Genomic DNA, 27,513 nt, shown 5'->3' on the forward strand with positions numbered 1-27,513 from the left:
TTAAGTTTTTATTACAGAATCTGAAACAATAAGAGACCAAACGGTCACATGACCACATGCCGCTGAGCCCAGCAGCCTTCTGGGAAACGTAGTTTAGTCATCTCCTCCACACAGACTGAGCAGAGCCTTCTGGTAGTCTCCTTTGGTGTGTTCCTGAGAAGAAATCAACCAGGTGAGTCCTTCCAGAAAATAAAACTTCATGTTGGAAGATTCACCTGTTTTATGTTTTATTTTTATGAGCAGATAATTAGTGAAGAAATCATTAAAAATGAAAGTGATTAACTTCGCCAGCTGAGAGCAGCCGAGCCTGAAACGCCTCTTCTTTTCAGCGTTATTCTACGGAGTGACGATGTGAACGGGAGTTTTTTACAATCTGATGTATGACTATAAATTATTTCAACAAGCCATTTATCAGAAACTGATTTTAATCCGATCATTTTTTAGTTTTCTGGTAAAATTGTGTCGTTCTTCCACCGTCTCAGCTGTGTGGGACATGTCAGTAACTCACAGTGATGGTCTGGTACAGAGATCTCTTGTGCTGTCTCTTAAACTCTGTCCTGATCTTCATTAGGTCCACTTCACAGCGAGACACCATGATCCTGGTCACCACCTTCTCTTTGGCTCCTTTACTCTGGGGAAAACACAAACGGCGTCAAGATGGACGACAGGAAACGTTGGAGGCGATGGAGGAGGAGCAGGCGTTCAGAGCAGGTACGTAAAACACTTTTACCTTCATGGCGTCATTCAGTCTGTTGGCGAAGTACAACTGCCGGTTCTCGAAGCACTCCACTGAAAAGAAGACAGAAGGGTCAGTCCAACCGCGGTGATGTCATCACCGCCTGTCCTGCTACGGTGATGTCATCACCGCCTGTCCTGCCACCTCATTGATTCTGGTTTCTACCGTCATCAGTTCAACGTTCAATTTTTGAGTTAATAAACCAAAACATTTCTTCAGATATTAAAAACATTGTTTGAACAGGAGAGCTGCGCTGATTGGTCAGTGTGAAGTTCAACAGCTTTGATTGGACGATAAAGATAAACTATTTTTTATTGTCAAATATAAAGCACAGAGGAGCAGGACTCAAACCACCGACCTTAAGGTCAGCAGACAACCAGCTCTGCCACCCGAGCCACTGCCATCCTATATATGTTTAATGATTCATGATTGGATAGGCTCCAGCTTCTCTGCGACCCTTAATCGGACTAAGCGGTTTGGATAATTAATCCATAATTGGTAATTATTTATAGAATGCTAACATGAAGCCTCAGTGGCTTGAAATTGATTTAAAGTCCATAAAATATGTTTCTGGATGAATTTGTAACATGTTTATCTTAACGTAAGTCATGATTCCGAAGCAGGGGAAATCCCAGAAACATGTTTCATCTTTTAGAGACGGGCATGTTTGTTGGACGCACCAAGCGTGAGGAAGGACCTCTCCAGATCTCCCTTCACCTCCTTCCTGATGCTCTCCTTGATGTCGAACGGACTGTAGCTCTTATACCGCTCGAAGACTGAAAGCAGACACAAAATCAAGAAAATAATCTACAAACTGCAAAGTCAGTTTTAAATAAGCTGAAGAAATTACACGTCAGCATACAAATAAAATAAAAGCGTTGTGGTCCATCTGCTGGACGGACTTCCGGGCGTCCTGAAGCTAGACCATAAACGTTTCTGTTGAGGTGATTTTAATGAGATAATAAATATTGTTGTGTGAATTATTCAGAGTAAATGTTGGGAGTAGGTGTGTGAAGGTCTTTAAGATGTTAACACTGCCAGTGGTGCTGCTACTGCTGCTAATGCTAACTTTCATTTTGTAAAGAATTTTATTATGAACACGAAGACATGATGAAGATTTTTGTTGACGTGGGGTTAGTTTACCTTTCTGCAGGTGGGGGACGCTCCTCTGAGACATGATGGAGATCCAGGTGGCCACGTCGGTTCCCTTCCTCTTCACCCCAGCTTCGTACAGAGACTGACGGGTTCACACAGGATGACAAAACAACACTTTTACACCACTGATCTATGGTTTGTACCTCCAGTCAAACATCGTCCAGTTTTGACAGGAGAGTAGTTCTGACTCACTCTGGCATCGTCGTCGATCTTCTCATAGTCCACAACGTTGGAGGGTTCGTCTCTCTTTGTCTGTTGGGCACATCAGATTAACAGGATTTAAACGGGGAAACATTTTTATCATATAATCCTGGACCTGGACCCGGTACCTGAACCAGAGCCAGCAGCAGTTTAGCAAAGTCTCCTGACGTGTCTCCGGCGATATCTTTCTCCAGCTCCTTCTTAAACACTGGAGACACAAAGAAACACCAGAATATGGCATGTTAGCTAATGTAGCTAGCATGCTACGTTAGCTAACATGCTACGTTAACTAACATGCAGAATCGGGTGGTAATGCTGGTTGAGCAGCATTTAGACACAATTCTGCATTTACGTAGCTATGTGAAACTTCTTCAGTTTCATCGAACTAGCATTGACTCATCCATTACAAACGTCCCGATCAGATGAGATCAGTGTTAAAAGTTTAGTAGTTTATACAAAAATGAGCTGAATTGAATGGAATTTTGCTGGTGAGTGACCAACTAAATCCAGTTTGGAGCCATTTCACACTTTCACCTCTAAACTTCTCTCAAAGTTTATCTCCTAACTGGCGGGAATCCGCCCCAGGACATTTTTACGTATTTTTTTATATAAAACCTTGTACAATCTGTTAGACGATTCATATTTCAGCACTACGGCGCATGGCGGAGCTGCTACGCTTGTCTGATAATAATGAACTGTATATGTTTTATTTTCCAGAGGTCTGTGACTTCATTTAAACCTGCAGTTTTTCTTTACTTACAGTTATACATTATACTTTACGTATGAAACTCTGTAGCATCGATGCTACAAGTCTTTGTACGGTAGATCTATAAAAGGCAGATCTAAAACACCACACGCCGCTCTCCTACCAGCAACGCCGCCTTTATAAATCCCACCTGGACCTCCACGTTTGCTACAAGGCTCCGCCTCCTGTTCTGTCTGACACGCCCACATTCAGCCATAAATGGTCGATGCAAAGCAGCACATGCATAGCGGAGACTTTCAGACTGTTGGGCCAATTACCTCATTTTTAAAAACAAACTAATCAATTAGATTTTTTTGCTGAATGAAAGTGAAAACTTACTGTCTTTGTAAACCTTCTTGATCTCTGTCAGCTCGTCGTTATTTCTGGAGCAGACCAGCTCGATGAGGGTTTCCTCATCCGTTCCCAGCCCCTTCACAAAAACAACAACAAACATGAAGGTTTGTTGTTGTTTCGGGTTTTCCTAAAGTCTTCAAAGCGCCCCCTGATGCTTTCCCTGCAGATGTTACTCACCTTCATGGAGGCTTTGAGTTCGGAGGCATCGTACTGGGTGGTATTCTTCATCAGACCCAACATCAGAGCCTCCAGAGAGCCAGACAGCGCCCCCTTCAGGGCACTGCTCAAATCCTGAAAACAGGCTCAGAGTTTAATACGTAAGAACACAAATAATGAAACAGAATTAATCAGTTTGCTTATTAATCATGTTTTTGTTGATAGGAAGACCCTCCAGAAGGACCCTCGACTCAGAAATTCACTTTTTTTGTCAGAACATTGATGTTGTAACTGATTACGAAATTAATTTAAGACTGAAGAGCTTTACCTGTTACACATTTCCACCACTTGGTGGTAGTCAGTTGTTTAACAAACTCTAACTAAAAGACTTTACGTTAGCTGCCTGTGACTAGCTGCTAGCCACTAGCCACTGATGGCTAGCAGCTAGCGTGTTGTGAAAGTTAGAAAGAAAGATTTAAAACAACAAAATGAAAACTAAAATGGTTCCAAACCCCAAAAAGGGATAAATTTTGTTAGTAAGAACTGTATGGAGGGTTAGCTAACGTTATCCATCACAGAACCAGCATCTAGAAACCAAACATCCAACACTGGTAAAGATCTTTAACCTTTTTGAAGATTCGTTCATATTCAAAGGCGATGTCACTGCGCTGGTCACAGCTCCGTCTAGTCAGGATGTCGATGATGGTCTGTTCGTCTACACCTGCAGATAAAACACAGCTGGTTTTATCTGCAGCTCGTCCCAGTTCCACCACTTCTCAGAAACTGCTTCTTCAGTTAAATGAAAACATTAGCATGTGTTGCAAATCAATATTCAGAAACAGGTCCATACACTGAAGGTTTGTCACGTTTTGGGAGAGAACACTTTACAGCTTGTTTGCTGGACACTCACCTTTAGTTTTAATGGCAGTGTCGATCCTGGCAGCATCCTTGACTGGGTCGAAGTCTCGTACCGGCACCACGGTGGGGTATTTGGGCTCTGGTTCCTACAGAGAAATTGAAAGGTCACACCCATCCATCCATCCATCCATCCATCCATCATCCTTCCATCATCCATCCATCCATCCATCATCCATCCATCCATCCATCCATCCATCCATCCATCATCCTTCCATCATCCATCCATCCATCCATCCATCCATCATCCTTCCATCATCCATCCATCCATCATCCTTCCATCATCCATCCATCCATCCATCATCCATCCATCCATCCATCCATCCATCCATCCATCCATCCATCATCCTTCCATCATCCATCCATCCATCCATCCATCCATCCATCCATCATCCATCCATCCATCCATCATCCATCCATCCATCCATCATCCTTCCATCATCCATCATCCATCCATCCATCCATCCATCCATCCATCCATCCATCCATCATCCATCCATCCATCCATCATCCATCCATCCATCCATCCATCATCCTTCCATCATCCATCCATCCATCCATCATCCATCCATCCATCCATCCATCCATCCATCCATCCATCCATCATCCTTCCATCATCCATCCATCCATCATCCATCCATCCATCCATCATCCTTCCATCCATCATCCTTCCATCATCCATCCATCCATCCATCCATCCATCCATCCATCATCCTTCCATCATCCATCCATCCATCCATCATCCATCCATCCATCCATCATCCTTCCATCCATCATCCTTCCATCATCCATCCATCCATCCATCCATCCATCCATCCATCATCCTTCCATCATCCATCCATCCATCTATCCATCCATCCATCATCCATCCATCCATCCATCATCCATCCATCCATCCATCATCCTTCCATCATCCATCCATCCATCTATCCATCCATCCATCATCCATCCATCCATCCATCCATCCATCCATCATCCTTCCATCCATCATCCTTCCATCATCCATCCATCCATCCATCCATCATCCTTCCATCATCCATCCATCCTTCCATCATCCTTCCATCCATCATCCTTCCATCATCCATCCATCCATCTATCCATCCATCCATCCATCCTTCCATCCATCCATCCATCCATCCATCCATCATCCATCCATCATCCAGCCATCCATCCATCCATCATCCTTCCATCATCCATCCATCCTTCCATCCATCCATCCATCCATCATCCTTCCATCAATCCATCCATCCATCCTTCCATCCATCCATCCATCCATCCATCATCCTTCCATCAATCCATCCATCCATCCATCCATCCATCCATCATCCTTCCATCAATCCATCCATCCATCCATCCATCCATCTATCCATCCATAAATCCATCATCCATTCATCCTTCCATCCATCCATCCATCCATCCATCCATCATCCTTCCATCAATCCATCCATCCATCCATCCATCCATCCTTCCATCCATTCATCCATCCATCCATCATCCTTCCATCAATCCATCCATCCATCCATCCATCCATCCATCCATAAATCCATCATCCATTCATCCAACCATCCATCTATCCATCCATCATTTATCAATCATCCATCCATCCATCATTTATCAATCATTCATCCATCTGTTATCCACCCATCATCCATCATTTATCAATCATCCGTTCATCCATCCAAACATCCACCCTAACCCTAACCCTCCTCTTACAGAATAGTTACAAACTTGGGTGTGTCTCATCGCAATGTGAAAACTTGTTAAATAATAAATGGTCTGTAACTTGACAAAGACACATGATATTTATGTAGCAACTGTGGAACGCAATGCCAAACTCCTCTGCACATGCTGCAATGTTGACTAGCATCAAACTTCATACACAAATTCTTCAAGCAATTCTCACAAGATTTCTAGAATATGGAGATGATTTGAGGAAGTGGGCGGGGTTAATAGACTAAGGAAACTTGCTCCGCCTCTTCTGAAAAAAAAATCACGACAAATTACCTGTTTGTTCCACAAAGCTTGGATTTGGAGGATTTATCGATTGAATGATGCCAAACAGGGTCTACAGAGAGTTTACTCCTTCCTAGGATTACTTTACTCCTTCCTAGGATTACTTTACTCCTTGCTAGGATTACTTTACTCCTTAGAATTACTCTAGTTCTCCATAAGATTACTTTCTTCTTTCTAAGATTACTTTACTCCTTCCTGGGATTACTTTTCTCCTTCTTATGATCACTTTACTACTCCTTAGGATTTCTTATTCCGTCCTAGGATTACTTTACTCCTTCCTTCTTGTTAGAACAGGCTCCAGCCTCCCCCCAGCTCTGACTTGGACGAAGCAGTGTAGAAAATAAATCAATGCAGGAATATGTGCAACAATATGCAACATGACAAATCCCCATCTTTCAGATCTCTTTGGCTTACCCCTCCATATGAGAGCGTCAGCTGACCCAGAAATTCAGACACTAGAGCCATGATGGTTCCCCTGAGAGAAACAATACGCATGTTGTTAATGATCAGCCAATTAAGGATGTTTATAACAAGTTTAACAAGTATAACAGGTTTATTAATTTGTGTTTGGGTCTTCTTTTTCCTTTAAAGAAGCTCTATCATGTCTCTAACATCCCCATCATGTTTCTATCATTTCTCCTTAATGTCTACATCATGTCCCCGTCACGTCTCCATCATGTCTCCATCATGTCCCCATCATGTCTACATCATGTCCCCGTCACGTCTCCATCATGTCCCCATCATATCCCCATCATGTCTACATCATGTCTACATCATGTCCACATCATGTCTACATCATATCCCCATCATGTCTACATCATGTCCCCATCATATCCCCATCATGTCTACATCATGTCCCCATCATATCCCCGTCACGTCTCCATCATGTCCCCATCATATCCCTATCATGTCTACATCATATCTACATCATGTCCCCATCATATCCCCGTCACGTCTCCATCATGTCCCCATCATATCCCCATCATGTCTACATCATGTCTACATCATGTCCCCATCATATCCCCATCATGTCTACATCATGTCTACATCATGTCCCCATCATGTCCACATCATGTCTACATCATATCCCCATCATGTCTACATCATGTCCCCATCATATCCCCATCATGTCTACATCATGTCTCCATCATATCCCCGTCATGTCTCCATCATGTCCCCATCATATCCCCATCATGTCTACATCATGTCCCCATCATATCCCCATCATGTCTACATCATATCTACATCATGTCCCCATCATGTCTACATCATATCCCCATCATGTCTACATCATGTCCCCATCATATCCCCATCATGTCTACATCATGTCCCCATCATGTCTACATCATATCCCCATCATGTCTACATCATATCCCCATCATGTCTACATCATGTCTACATCATATCCCCATCATGTCTACATCATGTCCCCATCATGTCCCCATCATGTCTACATCATGTCCCCATCATATCCCCGTCACGTCTCCATCATGTCCCCATCATGTCTACATCATGTCTCCATCATATCCCCGTCATGTCTCCATCATGTCCCCATCATATCCCCATCATGTCTACATCATGTCCCCATCATATCCCCAACATGTCTACATCATGTCCCCATCATATCCCCGTCACGTCTCCATCATGTCCCCATCATATCCCCATCATGTCTACATCATGTCTACATCATGTCCCCATCATGTCCACATCATGTCTACATCATATCCCCATCATGTCTACATCATGTCCCCATCATATCCCCATCATGTCTACATCATGTCCCCATCATATCCCCGTCACGTCTCCATCATGTCCCCATCATATCCCCATCATGTCTACATCATATCTACATCATGTCCCCATCATGTCTACATCATATCCCCATCATGTCTACATCATATCTACATCATGTCCCCATCATGTCTACATCATGTCCCCATCATATCCCCGTCACGTCTCCATCATGTCCCATCATATCCCCATCATGTCTACATCATATCTACATCATGTCCCCATCATGTCTACATCATATCCCCATCATGTCTACATCATATCCCCATCATGTCTACATCATGTCTACATCATATCCCCATCGTGTCTACATCATGTCCCCATCATGTCCCCATCATGTCTACATCATGTCCCCATCATATCCCCGTCACGTCTCCATCATGTCCCCATCATATCCCCATCATGTCTACATCATATCTACATCATGTCCCCATCATGTCTACATCATATCCCCATCATGTCTACATCATGTCCCCATCATATCCCCATCATGTCTACATCATGTCCCCATCATATCCCCGTCACGTCTCCATCATGTCCCCATCATATCCCCATCATGTCTACATCATATCTACATCATGTCCCCATCATGTCTACATCATATCCCCATCATGTCTACATCATATCTACATCATGTCCCCATCATGTCTACATCATGTCCCCATCATATCCCCGTCACGTCTCCATCATGTCCCATCATATCCCCATCATGTCTACATCATATCTACATCATGTCCCCATCATGTCTACATCATATCCCCATCATGTCTACATCATATCCCCATCATGTCTACATCATGTCCCCATCATGTTTACATTGTGTCCCCATCATGTCTTCATCATGTCCCCATCATATCCCCATCATGTCTACATCATGTCCCCATCATGTCTTCATCATGTCCCCATCATATCCCCATCATGTCTACATTGTGTCCCCATCATGTCTTCATCATGTCTCCGTCATATCCCCATCATGTCTACATTGTGTCCCCATCATGTCTTCATCATGTCCCCATCATGTCTACATCATGTCCCCATCATGTCTTCATCATGTCCCCATCATATCCCCATCATGTCTACATTGTGTCCCCATCATGTCTTCATCATGTCCCCATCATATCCCCATCATGTCTACATTGTGTCCCCATCATGTCTTCATCATGTCTCCGTCATATCCCCATCATGTCTACATCATGTCTACATCATGTCTTCATCATGTCCCCATCATATCCCCATCATGTCTACATTGTGTCCCCATCATGTCTTCATCATGTCCCCATCATATCCCCATCATGTCTACATTGTGTCCCCATCATGTCTTCATCATGTCTCCGTCATATCCCCATCATGTCTACATTGTGTCCCCATCATGTCTCCATCATGTCCCCATCATGTCTACATCATGTCCCCATCATGTCTTCATCATGTCCCCATCATATCCCCATCATGTCTACATTGTGTCCCCATCATGTCTTCATCATGTCCCCATCATATCCCCATCATGTCTACATTGTGTCCCCATCATGTCTTCATCATGTCTCCGTCATATCCCCATCATGTCTACATCATGTCTACATCATGTCTCCATCTTGTCCCCATCATGTCCCCATCATATCCCCATCATGTCTACATCATGTCTCCATCTTGTCCCCATCATGTCCCCATCATGCCCCAAGCATGTCTACATTATATCTACATCATGTCCCCATCATGCCCCAAGCATGTCTACATTATATCTACATCATGTCTACATCATGTCCCTATCATGTCTACATCATGTCCCCATTATGTCCCCATCATGTCCCTATTATGTCCCCTTAATGTCCCCATTATGTCCCTATTATGTCCCCTTAATGTCCCCATTATGTCCCTATCATGTCCCCATCATATCTACATCATGTCCCTATCATGTCTACATCATGTCCCCATTATGTCCACATCATGTCTCCATGATGTCCCCATCATGTCCCTATCATGTCCCTATCATGTTCCCTTAATGTCCCCATTATGTCCCTATCATGTCCCCATCATATCTACATCATGTCCCCATCATATCTACATCATGTCCCTATTATGTCTACATCATGTCCCCATTATGTCCCCATCATGTCTCCATCATGTCCCCATCATGTCTACATCATGTCCCCATCATGTCCCTATCATGTCCCCATCATATCTATATCATGTCCCCATTATATCCCCATCATGTCTACATCATGTCTCCATCATATCTACATCATGTCTCCATTATGTCTACATCATATCCCCATCATGTCTACATCATGTCCCCATCATATCCCCATCATGTCTACATCATGTCTCCATCATATCCCCGTCATGTCTCCATCATGTCCCCATCATATCCCCATCATGTCTACATCATGTCCCCATCATATCCCCATCATGTCTACATCATATCTACATCATGTCCCCATCATGTCTACATCATATCCCCATCATGTCTACATCATGTCCCCATCATATCCCCATCATGTCTACATCATGTCCCCATCATGTCTACATCATATCCCCATCATGTCTACATCATATCCCCATCATGTCTACATCATGTCTACATCATATCCCCATCATGTCTACATCATGTCCCCATCATGTCCCCATCATGTCTACATCATGTCCCCATCATATCCCCGTCACGTCTCCATCATGTCCCCATCATATCCCCATCATGTCTACATCATATCTACATCATGTCCCCATTATGTCTACATCATATCCCCATCATGTCTACATCATGTCCCCATCATATCCCCAACATGTCTACATCACGTCCCCATCATATCCCCGTCACGTCTCCATCATGTCCCCATCATATCCCCATCGTGTCTACATCATGTCTACATCATGTCCCCATCATGTCCACATCATGTCTACATCATATCCCCATCATGTCTACATCATGTCCCCATCATATCCCCATCATGTCTACATCATGTCCCCATCATATCCCCGTCACGTCTCCATCATGTCCCCATCATATCCCCATCATGTCTACATCATATCTACATCATGTCCCCATCATGTCTACATCATATCCCCATCATGTCTACATCATATCTACATCATGTCCCCATCATGTCTACATCATGTCCCCATCATATCCCCGTCACGTCTCCATCATGTCCCATCATATCCCCATCATGTCTACATCATATCTACATCATGTCCCCATCATGTCTACATCATATCCCCATCATGTCTACATCATATCCCCATCATGTCTACATCATGTCTACATCATATCCCCATCGTGTCTACATCATGTCCCCATCATGTCCCCATCATGTCTACATCATGTCCCCATCATATCCCCGTCACGTCTCCATCATGTCCCCATCATATCCCCATCATGTCTACATCATATCTACATCATGTCCCCATCATGTCTACATCATATCCCCATCATGTCTACATCATGTCCCCATCATATCCCCATCATGTCTACATCATGTCCCCATCATATCCCCGTCACGTCTCCATCATGTCCCCATCATATCCCCATCATGTCTACATCATATCTACATCATGTCCCCATCATGTCTACATCATATCCCCATCATGTCTACATCATATCTACATCATGTCCCCATCATGTCTACATCATGTCCCCATCATATCCCCGTCACGTCTCCATCATGTCCCATCATATCCCCATCATGTCTACATCATATCTACATCATGTCCCCATCATGTCTACATCATATCCCCATCATGTCTACATCATATCCCCATCATGTCTACATCATGTCCCCATCATGTTTACATTGTGTCCCCATCATGTCTTCATCATGTCCCCATCATATCCCCATCATGTCTACATCATGTCCCCATCATGTCTTCATCATGTCCCCATCATATCCCCATCATGTCTACATTGTGTCCCCATCATGTCTTCATCATGTCTCCGTCATATCCCCATCATGTCTACATTGTGTCCCCATCATGTCTTCATCATGTCCCCATCATGTCTACATCATGTCCCCATCATGTCTTCATCATGTCCCCATCATATCCCCATCATGTCTACATTGTGTCCCCATCATGTCTTCATCATGTCCCCATCATATCCCCATCATGTCTACATTGTGTCCCCATCATGTCTTCATCATGTCTCCGTCATATCCCCATCATGTCTACATCATGTCTACATCATGTCTTCATCATGTCCCCATCATATCCCCATCATGTCTACATTGTGTCCCCATCATGTCTTCATCATGTCCCCATCATATCCCCATCATGTCTACATTGTGTCCCCATCATGTCTTCATCATGTCTCCGTCATATCCCCATCATGTCTACATTGTGTCCCCATCATGTCTCCATCATGTCCCCATCATGTCTACATCATGTCCCCATCATGTCTTCATCATGTCCCCATCATATCCCCATCATGTCTACATTGTGTCCCCATCATGTCTTCATCATGTCCCCATCATATCCCCATCATGTCTACATTGTGTCCCCATCATGTCTTCATCATGTCTCCGTCATATCCCCATCATGTCTACATCATGTCTACATCATGTCTCCATCTTGTCCCCATCATGTCCCCATCATATCCCCATCATGTCTACATCATGTCTCCATCTTGTCCCCATCATGTCCCCATCATGCCCCAAGCATGTCTACATTATATCTACATCATGTCCCCATCATGCCCCAAGCATGTCTACATTATATCTACATCATGTCTACATCATGTCCCTATCATGTCTACATCATGTCCCCATTATGTCCCCATCATGTCCCTATTATGTCCCCTTAATGTCCCCATTATGTCCCCATCATGTCCCTATTATGTCCCCTTAATGTCCCCATTATGTCCCTATCATGTCCCCATCATATCTACATCATGTCCCTATCATGTCTACATCATGTCCCCATTATGTCCACATCATGTCTCCATGATGTCCCCATCATGTCCCTATCATGTCCCTATCATGTTCCCTTAATGTCCCCATTATGTCCCTATCATGTCCCCATCATATCTACATCATGTCCCCATCATATCTACATCATGTCCCCATTATGTCCCCATCATGTCTCCATCATGTCCCCATCATGTCTACATCATGTCCCCATCATGTCCCTATCATGTCCCCATCATATCTATATCATGTCCCCATTATATCCCCATCATGTCTACATCATGTCTCCATCATATCTACATCATGTCTCCATTATGTCTATATCATCTCCCTATCATGTCTACATCGTGTCCCCATCATGTCTTCATCATGTCCCCATCATATCCCCATCATGTCTACATTGTGTCCCCATCATGTCTTCATCATGTCCCCATCATATCCCCATCATGTCTACATTGTGTCCCCATCATGTCTTCATCATGTCTCCGTCATATCCCCATCATGTCTACATCATGTCTCCATCTTGTCCCCATCATGTCCCCATCATATCCCCATCATGTCTACATCATGTCTCCATCTTGTCCCCATCATGTCCCCATCATGCCCCAAGCATGTCTACATTATATCTACATCATGTCTACATCATGTCCCTATCATGTCTACATCATGTCCCCATTATGTCCCCATCATGTCCCTATTATGTCCCCTTAATGTCCCCATTATGTCCCCATCATGTCCCTATTATGTCCCCTTAATGTCCCCATTATGTCCCTATCATGTCCCCATCATATCTACATCATGTCCCCATCATATCTACATCATGTCCCTATCATGTCTACATCATGTCCCCATTATGTCCCCATCATGTCTCCATCATGTCCCCATCATGTCCCTATCATGTTCCTATCATGTTCCCTTAATGTCCCCATTATGTCCCTATCATGTCCCCATCATATCTACATCATGTCCCCATCATATCTACATCATGTCCCTATTATGTCCCCATCATGTCTCCATCATGTCCCCATCATGTCTTCATCATGTCCCCTTAATGTCCCCATTATGTCCCCATCATATCTATATCATGTCTCCATTATGTCCCCATCATGTCTCCATCATGTCCCCATCATGTCTTCATCATGTCCCCTTAATGTCCCCATTATGTCCCCATCATATCTATATCATGTCCCCATTATATCCCCATCATATCTACATCATGTCCCTATTATGTCTACATCATGTCTACATCGTGTCCCCATCATGTCTACATCATATCCCCATCATGTCCCCATCATGTCTACATCATGTCCCCATCATGTTTACATTGTGTCTCCATCATGTCTTCATCATGTCCCCATCATGTCCCCATCATGTCCCCATCATGTCTACATCATGTCCCCATCATGTCTACATCATATCCCCATCATGTCCCCATCATGTCTACATCATGTCCCCATCATGTTTACATTGTGTCTCCATCATGTCTTCATCATGTCCCCATCATATCCCCATCATGTCTACATTGTGTCCCTATCATGTCTTCATCATGTCCCCATCATATCCCCATCATGTCTACATTGTGTCCCTATCATGTCTTCATCATGTCCCCATCATATCCCCATCATGTCTACATTGTGTCCCCATCATGTCTACATCATGTCTCCATCTTGTACCCATCATGTCTACATTGTGTCCCCATCATGTCTACATCATGTCTTCATCTTGTCCCCATCATGTCCCCATCATGTCCCCATCATATCCCCATCATGTCTACATCATGTCTCCATCTTGTCCCCATCATGTCCCCATCATGTCCCCAGCATGTCTACATTATATCTACATCATGTCCCTATCATGTCTACATCATGTCCCCATTATGTCCCCATCATGTCCTTATCATGTCCCCTTAATGTCCCCATCATGTCCCTATCATGTCCCCTTAATGTCCCCATTATGTCCCTATCATGTCCCCATCATATCTACATCATGTCCCCATCATATCTACATCATGTCCCTATCATGTCTACATCATGTCCCCATCATGTCCCTATCATGTCCCCTTAATGTCCCCATTATGTCCCTATCATGTCCCCATCATATCTACATCATGTCCCCAGCATGTCTACATCATGTCCCCATCATGTCCCCTTAATGTCCCCATTATGTCCCTATCATGTCCCCATCATATCTACATCATGTCCCTATCATGTCTACATCATGTTCCCATTATGTCCCCATCATGTCTCCATCATGTCCCCAGCATGTCTACATCATGTCCCCATCATGTCCCTATCATGTCCCCATCATATCCCCATCATGTCTACATCATATCTACATCATGTCCCCATCATGTCTACATCATGTCCCCATCATGTCTACATCATGTCCCCATCATATCCCCATCATGTCTACATCATATCTACATCATGTCCCCATCATGTCTACATCATGTCCCCATCATGTCTACATCATGTCCCCATCATATCCCCATCACGTCTACATCATATCCCCATCATGTCCCCATCATGTCCCCACCATGTCTACATCATGTCTACATCATATCTACATCATGTCTCCATTATGTCCCCATCACATCCCCATCATGTCTCCCTCATGTCTCCATCATGTCCCCATCATGTCTCCATCATGTCCCCATCATATCTACATCATGTCCCCTTAATGTCTCCATCATGTCCCCAGCATGTCTAAATCATGTCTCCATCATGTCCCCATCATGTCTCCATCATGTCCCCAGCATGTCTACATCATATCTACATCATGTTTACATCATGTCCCTATCATGTCTACATCATGTCCCCTTAATGTCTCCATCATGTCCCCAGCATGTCTACATCATGTCCCCACCATGTCTCCATCATATCCCCGTCATGTCCCCATTATGTCCCCATCATATCCCCATCATGTCCCTATCATGTCCCCTTAATGTCCCCTTTATGTCCCTATCATGTCCCCATCATATCTACATCATGTCCCCATCATATTCCCATCACGTCTCCATTATGTCCCCATTATATCCCCATCATGTCTACATCATGTCCCCTTAATGTCCCCATTATGTCCCCATCATATCTCCATCATGTCTACATCATATCCCCATCATGTCCGCATCATGTCTACATCATGTCTACATCATATCCCCATCATGTCTACATCATGTCCCCATCATGTCTACATCATGTCCCCATCATGTCCCCTTAATGTCCCCATTATGTCCCTATCATGTCCCCATCATATCTATATCATGTCCCTATTATATCCCCATCATATCTACATCATGTCCCTATTATGTCTACATCATGTCTACATCGTGTCCCAATCATGTCTACATCATATCCCCATCATGTCCCCATCATGTCTACATCATGTCCCCATCATGTTTACATTGTGTCTCCATCATGTCTTCATCATGTCCCCATCATATCCCCATCATGTCTACATTGTGTCCCTATCATGTCTTCATCATGTCCCCATCATGTCTACATTGTGTCCCTATCATGTCTACATCATGTCCCCATCATATCCCCATCATGTCTACATCATATCTACATCATGTCCCCATCATGTCTACATCATGTCCCCATCATGTCTACATCATGTCCCCATCATATCCCCATCACGTCTACATCATATCCCCATCATGTCCCCATCATGTCCCCACCATGTCTACATCATGTCTACATCATATCTACATCATGTCTCCATTATGTCCCCATCACATCCCCATCATGTCTCCATCATGTCTCCATCATGTCCCCATCATGTCTCCATCATGTCCCCATCATATCTACATCATGTCCCCTTAATGTCTCCATCATGTCCCCAGCATGTCTAAATCATGTCTCCATCATGTCCCCATCATGTCTCCATCATGTCCCCAGCATGTCTACATCATATCTACATCATGTTTACATCATGTCCCTATCATGTCTACATCATGTCCCCTTAATGTCTCCATCATGTCCCCAGCATGTCTACATCATGTCCCTACCATGTCTCCATCATATCCCCGTCATGTCCCCATTATGTCCCCATCATATCCCCATCATGTCCCTATCATGTCCCCTTAATGTCCCCTTTATGTCCCTATCATGTCCCCATCATATCTACATCATGTCCCCATCATATTCCCATCACGTCTCCATTATGTCCCCATTATATCCCCATCATGTCTACATCATGTCCCCTTAATGTCCCCATTATGTCCCCATCATATCTCCATCATGTCTACATCATATCCCCATCATGTCCGCATCATGTCTACATCATGTCTACATCATATCCCCATCATGTCTACATCATATCCACATCATGTCTACATCATATCCCCATCATGTCAACATCATGTCCCCATCATGTTTACATTGTGTCCCCATCATGTCTTCATCATGTCCCCATCATATCCCCATCATGTCTACATCATGTCCCCATCATGTCTTCATCATGTCCCCATCATATCCCCATCATGTCTACATTGTGTCCCCATCATGTCTTCATCATGTCTCCGTCATATCCCCATCATGTCTACATTGTGTCCCCATCATGTCTTCATCATGTCCCCATCATGTCTACATCATGTCCCCATCATGTCTTCATCATGTCCCCATCATATCCCCATCATGTCTACATTGTGTCCCCATCATGTCTTCATCATGTCCCCATCATATCCCCATCATGTCTACATTGTGTCCCCATCATGTCTTCATCATGTCTCCGTCATATCCCCATCATGTCTACATCATGTCTACATCATGTCTTCATCATGTCCCCATCATATCCCCATCATGTCTACATTGTGTCCCCATCATGTCTTCATCATGTCCCCATCATATCCCCATCATGTCTACATTGTGTCCCCATCATGTCTTCATCATGTCTCCGTCATATCCCCATCATGTCTACATTGTGTCCCCATCATGTCTCCATCATGTCCCCATCATGTCTACATCATGTCCCCATCATGTCTTCATCATGTCCCCATCATATCCCCATCATGTCTACATTGTGTCCCCATCATGTCTTCATCATGTCCCCATCATATCCCCATCATGTCTACATTGTGTCCCCATCATGTCTTCATCATGTCTCCGTCATATCCCCATCATGTCTACATCATGTCTACATCATGTCTCCATCTTGTCCCCATCATGTCCCCATCATATCCCCATCATGTCTACATCATGTCTCCATCTTGTCCCCATCATGTCCCCATCATGCCCCAAGCATGTCTACATTATATCTACATCATGTCCCCATCATGCCCCAAGCATGTCTACATTATATCTACATCATGTCTACATCATGTCCCTATCATGTCTACATCATGTCCCCATTATGTCCCCATCATGTCCCTATTATGTCCCCTTAATGTCCCCATTATGTCCCCATCATGTCCCTATTATGTCCCCTTAATGTCCCCATTATGTCCCTATCATGTCCCCATCATATCTACATCATGTCCCTATCATGTCTACATCATGTCCCCATTATGTCCACATCATGTCTCCATGATGTCCCCATCATGTCCCTATCATGTCCCTATCATGTTCCCTTAATGTCCCCATTATGTCCCTATCATGTCCCCATCATATCTACATCATGTCCCCATCATATCTACATCATGTCCCTATTATGTCTACATCATGTCCCCATTATGTCCCCATCATGTCTCCATCATGTCCCCATCATGTCTACATCATGTCCCTATCATGTCCCCATCATATCTATATCATGTCCCCATTATATCCCCATCATGTCTACATCATGTCTCCATCATATCTACATCATGTCTCCATTATGTCTATATCATCTCCCTATCATGTCTACATCGTGTCCCCATCATGTCTTCATCATGTCCCCATCATATCCCCATCATGTCTACATTGTGTCCCCATCATATCTTCATCATGTCCCCATCATATCCCCATCATGTCTACATTGTGTCCCCATCATGTCTTCATCATGTCTCCGTCATATCCCCATCATGTCTACATCATGTCTCCATCTTGTCCCCATCATGTCCCCATCATATCCCCATCATGTCTACATCATGTCTCCTTCTTGTCCCCATCATGTCCCCATCATGCCCCAAGCATGTCTACATTATATCTACATCATGTCTACATCATGTCCCCATTATGTCCCCATCATGTCCCTATTATGTCCCCTTAATGTCCCCATTATGTCCCCATCATGTCCCTATTATGTCCCCTTAATGTCCCCATTATGTCCCTATCATGTCCCCATCATATCTACATCATGTCCCCATCATATCTACATCATGTCCCTATCATGTCTACATCATGTCCCCATTATGTCCCCATCATGTCTCCATCATGTCCCCATCATGTCCCTATCATGTCCCTATCATGTTCCCTTAATGTCCCCATTATGTCCCTATCATGTCCCCATCATATCTACATCATGTCCCCATCATATCTACATCATGTCCCTATTATGTCTACATCATGTCTCCATTATGTCCCCATCATGTCTCCATCATGTCCCCATCATGTCTACATCATGTCCCCTTAATGTCCCCATTATGTCCCCATCATATCTATATCATGTCCCCATTATATCCCCATCATATCTACATCATGTCCCTATTATGTCTACATCATGTCTACATCATATCCCCATCATGTCTACATCATGTCCCCATCATGTTTACATTGTGTCTCCATCATGTCTTCATCATGTCCCCATCATGTCCCCATCATGTCCCCATCATGTCTACATCATGTCCCCATCATGTCTACATCATATCCCCATCATGTCCCCATCATGTCTACATCATGTCCCCATCATATCCCCATCATGTCTACATTGTGTCCCTATCATGTCTTCATCATGTCCCCATCATATCCCCATCATGTCTACATTGTGTCCCTATCATGTCTTCATCATGTCCCCATCATATCCCCATCATGTCTACATTGTGTCCCCATCATGTCTACATCATGTCTCCATCTTGTACCCATCATGTCTACATTGTGTCCCCATCATGTCTACATCATGTCTTCATCTTGTCCCCATCATGTCCCCATCATGTCCCCATCATATCCCCATCATGTCTACATCATGTCTCCATCTTGTCCCCATCATGTCCCCATCATGTCTACATTATATCTACATCATGTCCCTATCATGTCTACATCATGTCCCCATTATGTCCCCATCATGTCCTTATCATGTCCCCTTAATGTCCCCATCATGTCCCTATCATGTCCCCTTAATGTCCCCATTATGTCCCTATCATGTCCCCATCATATCTACATCATGTCCCCATCATATCTACATCATGTCCCTATCATGTCTACATCATGTCCCCATCATGTCCCTATCATGTCCCCTTAATGTCCCCATTATGTCCCTATCATGTCCCCATCATATCTACATCATGTCCCCAGCATGTCTACATCATGTCCCCATCATGTCCCCTTAATGTCCCCATTATGTCCCTATCATGTCCCCATCATATCTACATCATGTCCCTATCATGTCTACATCATGTTCCCATTATGTCCCCATCATGTCTCCATCATGTCCCCAGCATGTCTACATCATGTCCCCATCATGTCCCTATCATGTCCCCATCATATCCCCATCATGTCTACATCATATCTACATCATGTCCCCATCATGTCTACATCATGTCCCCATCATGTCTACATCATGTCCCCATCATATCCCCATCATGTCTACATCATATCTACATCATGTCCCCATCATGTCTACATCATGTCCCCATCATGTCCCCATCATATCCCCATCATATCCCCATCACATCTACATCATATCCCCATCATGTCCCCATCATGTCCCCACCATGTCTACATCATGTCTACATCTTATCTACATCATGTCTCCATTATGTCCCCATCACATCCCCATCATGTCTCCCTCATGTCTCCATCATGTCCCCATCATGTCTCCATCATGTCCCCATCATATCTACATCATGTCCCCTTAATGTCTCCATCATGTCCCCAGCATGTCTAAATCATGTCTCCATCATGTCCCCATCATGTCTCCATCATGTCCCCAGCATGTCTACATCATATCTACATCATGTTTACATCATGTCCCTATCATGTCTACATCATGTCCCCTTAATGTCTCCATCATGTCCCCAGCATGTCTACATCATGTCCCCACCATGTCTCCATCATATCCCCGTCATGTCCCCATTATGTCCCCATCATATCCCCATCATGTCCCTATCATGTCCCCTTAATGTCCCCTTTATGTCCCTATCATGTCCCCATCATATCTACATCATGTCCCCATCATATTCCCATCACGTCTCCATTATGTCCCCATTATATCCCCATCATGTCTACATCATGTCCCCTTAATGTCCCCATTATGTCCCCATCATATCTCCATCATGTCTACATCATATCCCCATCATGTCCGCATCATGTCTACATCATGTCTACATCATATCCCCATCATGTCTACATCATGTCCCCATCATGTCTACATCATGTCCCCATCATGTCCCCATTATGTCCCTATCAAGTCCCCATCATATCTATATCATGTCCCTATTATATCCCCATCATATCTACATCATGTCCCTATTATGTCTACATCATGTCTACATCGTGTCCCCATCATGTCTACATCATATCCCCATCATGTCCCCATCATGTCTACATCATGTCCCCATCATGTTTACATTGTGTCTCCATCATGTCTTCATCATGTCCCCATCATATCCCCATCATGTCTACATTGTGTCCCTATCATGTCTACATCATGTCCCCATCATATCCCCATCATGTCTACATTGTGTCCCTATCATGTCTACATCATGTCCCCATCATATCCCCATCATGTCTACATCATATCTACATCATGTCCCCATCATGTCTACATCATGTCCCCATCATGTCTACATCATGTCCCCATCATATCCCCATCACGTCTACATCATATCCCCATCATGTCCCCATCATGTCCCCACCATGTCTACATCATGTCTACATCATATCTACATCATGTCTCCATTATGTCCCCATCACATCCCCATCATGTGTCCATCATGTCTCCATCATGTCCCCATCATGTCTCCATCATGTCCCCATCATATCTACATCACTTCCCCTTAATGTCTCCATCATGTCCCCAGCATGTCTAAATCATGTCTCCATCATGTCCCCATCATGTCTCCATCATGTCCCCAGCATGTCTACATCATATCTACATCATGTTTACATCATGTCCCTATCATGTCTACATCATGTCCCCTTAATGTCTCCATCATGTCCCCAGCATGTCTACATCATGTCCCTACCATGTCTCCATCATATCCCCGTCATGTCCCCATTATGTCCCCATCATATCCCCATCATGTCCCTATCATGTCCCCTTAATGTCCCCTTTATGTCCCTATCATGTCCCCATCATATCTACATCATGTCCCCATCATATTCCCATCACGTCTCCATTATGTCCCCATTATATCCCCATCATGTCTACATCATGTCCCCTTAATGTCCCCATTATGTCCCCATCATATCTCCATCATGTCTACATCATATCCCCATCATGTCCGCATCATGTCTACATCATGTCTACATCATATCCCCATCATGTCTACATCATGTCCCCATCATGTCCCCATCATGTCCCCTTAATGTCCCCATTATGTCCCTATCATGTCCCCATCATATCTATATCATGTCCCCATTATATCCCCATCATATCTACATCATGTCCCTATTATGTCTACATCATGTCTACATCGTGTCCCCATCATGTCTACATCATATCCCCATCATGTCCCCATCATGTCTACATCATGTCCCCATCATGTTTACATTGTGTCTCCATCATGTCTTCATCATGTCCCCATCATATCCCCATCATGTCCCCATCATGTCTACATCATGTCCCCATCATGTCTACATCATATCCCCATCATGTCCCCATCATGTCTACATCATGTCCCCATCATGTTTACATTGTGTCTCCATCATGTCTTCATCATGTCCCCATCATATCCCCATCATGTCTACATTGTGTCCCTATCATGTCTTCATCATGTCCCCATCATATCCCCATCATGTCTACATTGTGTCCCTATCATGTCTTCATCATGTCCCCATCATGTCTACATTGTGTCCCCATCATGTCTACATCATGTCTCCATCTTGTACCCATCATGTCTACATTGTGTCCCCATCATGTCTTCATCTTGTCCCCATCATGTCCCCATCATATCCCCATCATGTCTACATCATGTCTCCATCTTGTCCCCATCATGTCCCCATCATGTCCCCAGCATGTCTACATTATATCTACATCATGTCTACATCATGTCCCTATCATGTCTACATCATGTCCCCATTATGTCCCCATCATGTCCCCTTAATGTCCCCATCATGTCCCTATCATGTCCCCTTAATGTCCCCATTATGTCCCTATCATGTCCCCATCATATCTACATCATGTCCCCATCATATCTACATTATGTACCTATCATGTCTACATCATGTCCCCATTATGTCCCCATCATGTCCCTATCATGTCCCCATTATGTCCCTATCATGTCCCCATCATATCTACATCATGTCCCCAGCATGTCTACATCATGTCCCCATCATGTCCCCTTAATGTCCCCATTATGTCCCTATCATGTCCCCATCATATCTACATCATGTCCCTATCATGTCTACATCATGTTCCCATTATGTCCCCATCATGTCTCCATCATGTCCCCAGCATGTCTACATCATGTCCCCATCATGTCCCTATCATGTCCCCATCATATCCCCATCATGTCTACATCATATCTACATCATGTCCCCATCATGTCTACATCATGTCCCCATCATGTCTACATCATGTCCCCATCATATCCCCATCATGTCTACATCATATCTACATCATGTCCCCATCATGTCTACATCATGTCCCCATCATGTCTACATCATGTCCCCATCATATCCCCATCACGTCTACATCATATCCCCATCATGTCCCCATCATGTCCCCACCATGTCTACATCATGTCTACATCATATCTACATCATGTCTCCATTATGTCCCCATCACATCCCCATCATGTCTCCATCATGTCTCCATCATGTCCCCATCATGTCTCCATCATGTCCCCATCATATCTACATCATGTCCCCTTAATGTCTCCATCATGTCCCCAGCATGTCTAAATCATGTCTCCATCATGTCCCCATCATGTCTCCATCATGTCCCCAGCATGTCTACATCATATCTACATCATGTTTACATCATGTCCCTATCATGTCTACATCATGTCCCCTTAATGTCTCCATCATGTCCCCAGCACGTCTACATCATGTCCCTACCATGTCTCCATCATATCCCCGTCATGTCCCCATTATGTCCCCATCATATCCCCATCATGTCCCTATCATGTCCCCTTAATGTCCCCTTTATGTCCCTATCATGTCCCCATCATATCTACATCATGTTCCCATCATATTCCCATCACGTCTCCATTATGTCCCCATTATATCCCCATCATGTCTACATCATGTCCCCTTAATGTCCCCATTATGTCCCCATCATATCTCCATCATGTCTACATCATATCCCCATCATGTCTACATCATGTCCCCATCATGTCTACATCATATCCCCATCATGTCTACATCATGTCCCCATCATGTCTACATCATGTCCCCATCATGTCTACATCATATCCCCATCATGTCTACATCATGTCCCCATCATGTCTACATCATATCCCCATCATGTCTACATCATGTCCCCATCATGTCTACATCATGTCCCCATCATGTCTACATCATGTCCCCTTAATGTCCCCATCATGTCTACATCATGTCCCCTTAATGTTCCCATCATGTCTACATCATGTCCCCATCATGTTTACATAATGTCCCCATCATTTTTAAATCCTGTCCCCATTATGTCCCAATCATGTCTACATTGTGTTTACATTGTGTCCCCATCATGCCTACATCATGTCTACATCATGTCCCCATCATGTCTACATCATGTCCCCATCATGTCCCCAGCATGTCTACATCATGTCCCCATCATGTCTAAATCCTGTCCCCATTTTGTGTACATCATGTCACCATCATGTTCCCCTTCATTTCTACATCATATGTCCATCATGTCTCTTTTAGTAAGGTGTAACAAAATGTAAAACATGTGATACAATCTGAAATATGATATAGGGCTAACAATATGAAACACAGTATACAATTAAAACTGACAAAAATCACCCGATGAAGATAACTAATTTAATGGAAAATAGTCAGACAGCAACACATGGACAGTGTGACGGTTTTACACTAAAAAATAAAAAAAATGATTGTTTTGTGTCGTGTTTCACCTTCAGGACTTAATGTAGTTTTAAGTTCCTGCTGGTAACATAATTAAAACCTTTTTCTCTCTCATTTAATATTGTACCTGTCGGCTACATGTCGGCTACATGTCGGCTACTTGTAGGCTACATGTCGGCTACTTGTAGGCTACATGTCGGCTACATGTCGGCTACTTGTAGGCTACATGTCGGCTACTTGTAGGCTACATGTCGGCTACATGTCGGCTACTTGTAGGCTACATGTCGGCTACATGTCGGCTACTTGTAGGCTACATGTCGGCTACATGTCGGCTACTTGTAGAGTACCTGTAGGCTATCTATTGGCTAACTTTATGCTACTTGTTTGCTACCTGTAAGGTACCTGTAGGCTACCTATGGGCTACCTGACAGCTACCAGTAGGCTATCTGTATGGTACCTGTAGGCTACATATAGGCTACTTGCAGGATACCTGTAGGCAACTAGTAGAACAGTTGTCTTTACTAACAGGCTCGTCTACCTTGCAGTGGAGCGGAGCTAATTAAATTCACCTGGTTTAGTGTCTGGTTGGAAAGAGCTGCCGGACAGGATATCTACTTTCTACTTCTACTTTATATACCTCTGTTACCGCCACTGAATCTTTTTGTGGTACGCATTGCCGGATCGTACTGACTTACTTTCATCCCTGCACACTACTGCCTTTTAATTCAACCTTTATTTTAACTTTGTGTTTTACTTAACCTTTTGTTTTTTTCTTTGAAATTTCATGTGAAACATTTTGTTACTGTTATGTCTGCTGCTCCTCCGGTTCACTCACCGGCCGACTGATCACCGGCCCAGACTACATTTCCCAGAATTCTCCTCCCCCTGCTGGGATGGATTTTACCTGTGTTCTTCGTTATCCCCGTGTTGCACCTGTGTTTTGCTGTATTTAATCCTGTGTTTGGCTAGCCTCCCCGTGTAGTCTTGTCATTCCCTTGCCAGGCTGTTGCTGTAATGCGCCTCGCTACCATTCTAAGACCAATTAAAATAACGTCCTAATTCTGTGTTTATGTCCACCATCTCTAAGCTCAACCTGACAGTTACACCCCTACCCTCATGTTCCCATCATGAGTTTCTTTAACAAGGATATTGATCTGAGGGGATCCTCCAGGACGGCAGAGTATCTGGGGACATAGCTGAGTGGAAGTGGGTGATCACATATGATGAAGCTGTTTGGATTTGTAGAGCTGAGTGTGAGTTCCTGAGATGACGTGAGGTCAGTTTTCCACTTGTATTTCCTGGTTTTCCAGGACAGAAAACAATGAGACTGATCAAACTGCAGGAGGGGCAGCAGATAAACATTACTGATCCTGATACAAACACATCAGCAGGAATGTTTTGCGAAACATCACAGTGATTAAAGTTGTAAAAGTCGTTGCTGTAAACCTTTGTCCCCTTCGACTGTCTTACTAAACCGTGTGTGTGTGTGTGTGTGTGTGTGTTGGGGGGTGCAGTGCATTAGCAACTGCTCCTACAAACAGATGCTAAGTATCAGTTCAAGCGGCAGCAACATAGTTGATTTATACCAGAAATGTCCAGATGTTTACTCCTGCCGATGATTACTTTACTCACTCTTCGATGAATCTTGTTTTTCTTTTAGGAGGAGACGTTCACTTGTTTTTCTGTGTTCTAGGTGAATTTCCTCTTACCCTGTAACACGCATGTCCATTCTGACACACATGTAGTAAACTCTCGTGTCTCAACTTCCAGTAGAGACCAGGATTTTACATGCAACCCAGTTATTTTGGGTTTATTTCATACAGATGAGACGGTAACCTCCCGATGGAAGTCAGATGTTTATGTACCAGAACTTCTGACTCCAGGCCACCTGTACATTCTCCAAAAGTCACATTTGTGCCTAAAAGCGCACACATCTTCAGTTCCTAACAGTTCTGCTGATAAACATTTTCCTGCAGCTCCATACAGCAAACCTCGAGCTACAAGCCTGCGGCTGTTCTCAACTGTTTTCCAGGTTCCTGATTGTTTCCAGCACATGAATCTGTCCAGTTTGGGTTGAAGTTCTGCAATCTGAACAGCAGTGTGACAGGTCTTACCTTCAAATAAGCAGCGAGCAGCAGCAGCAGTGGCTCCGTTGTGATCCAGAACTGAACAGGGTGTGGTGTTTATAGACCAGCTGACTTGCATGTATGACTCAGAGCAGCAAACTTTCAC

The 27,513-nt window shown here is 43.9% G+C and overlaps 1 protein-coding gene across 1 annotated transcript; it reads right to left on the bottom strand.

Annotated features, from left to right (window-relative positions):
• Positions 1–27,513, bottom strand: LOC306758815 (annexin A2-like). The gene is made up of 13 exons (XM_079244219.1): positions 27,396–27,513; positions 6,690–6,750; positions 4,258–4,351; positions 3,974–4,068; positions 3,369–3,482; positions 3,177–3,267; positions 2,221–2,300; positions 2,084–2,143; positions 1,880–1,973; positions 1,417–1,512; positions 731–789; positions 509–631; positions 1–153 (listed from the first exon to the last, which is right to left on the bottom strand). Exons 2-13 carry the CDS (start codon positions 6,738–6,740, stop codon positions 94–96), a joined length of 1,017 nt encoding a protein of 338 aa, XP_079100345.1. The 5' UTR covers positions 6,741–6,750; positions 27,396–27,513; the 3' UTR covers positions 1–93.

Source organism: Telmatherina bonti, assembly GCF_933228915.1.
Source record: "Telmatherina bonti genome assembly, chromosome: 1".
In the NCBI taxonomy this organism is placed as follows: Eukaryota; Metazoa; Chordata; class Actinopteri; order Atheriniformes; family Telmatherinidae; genus Telmatherina; species Telmatherina bonti.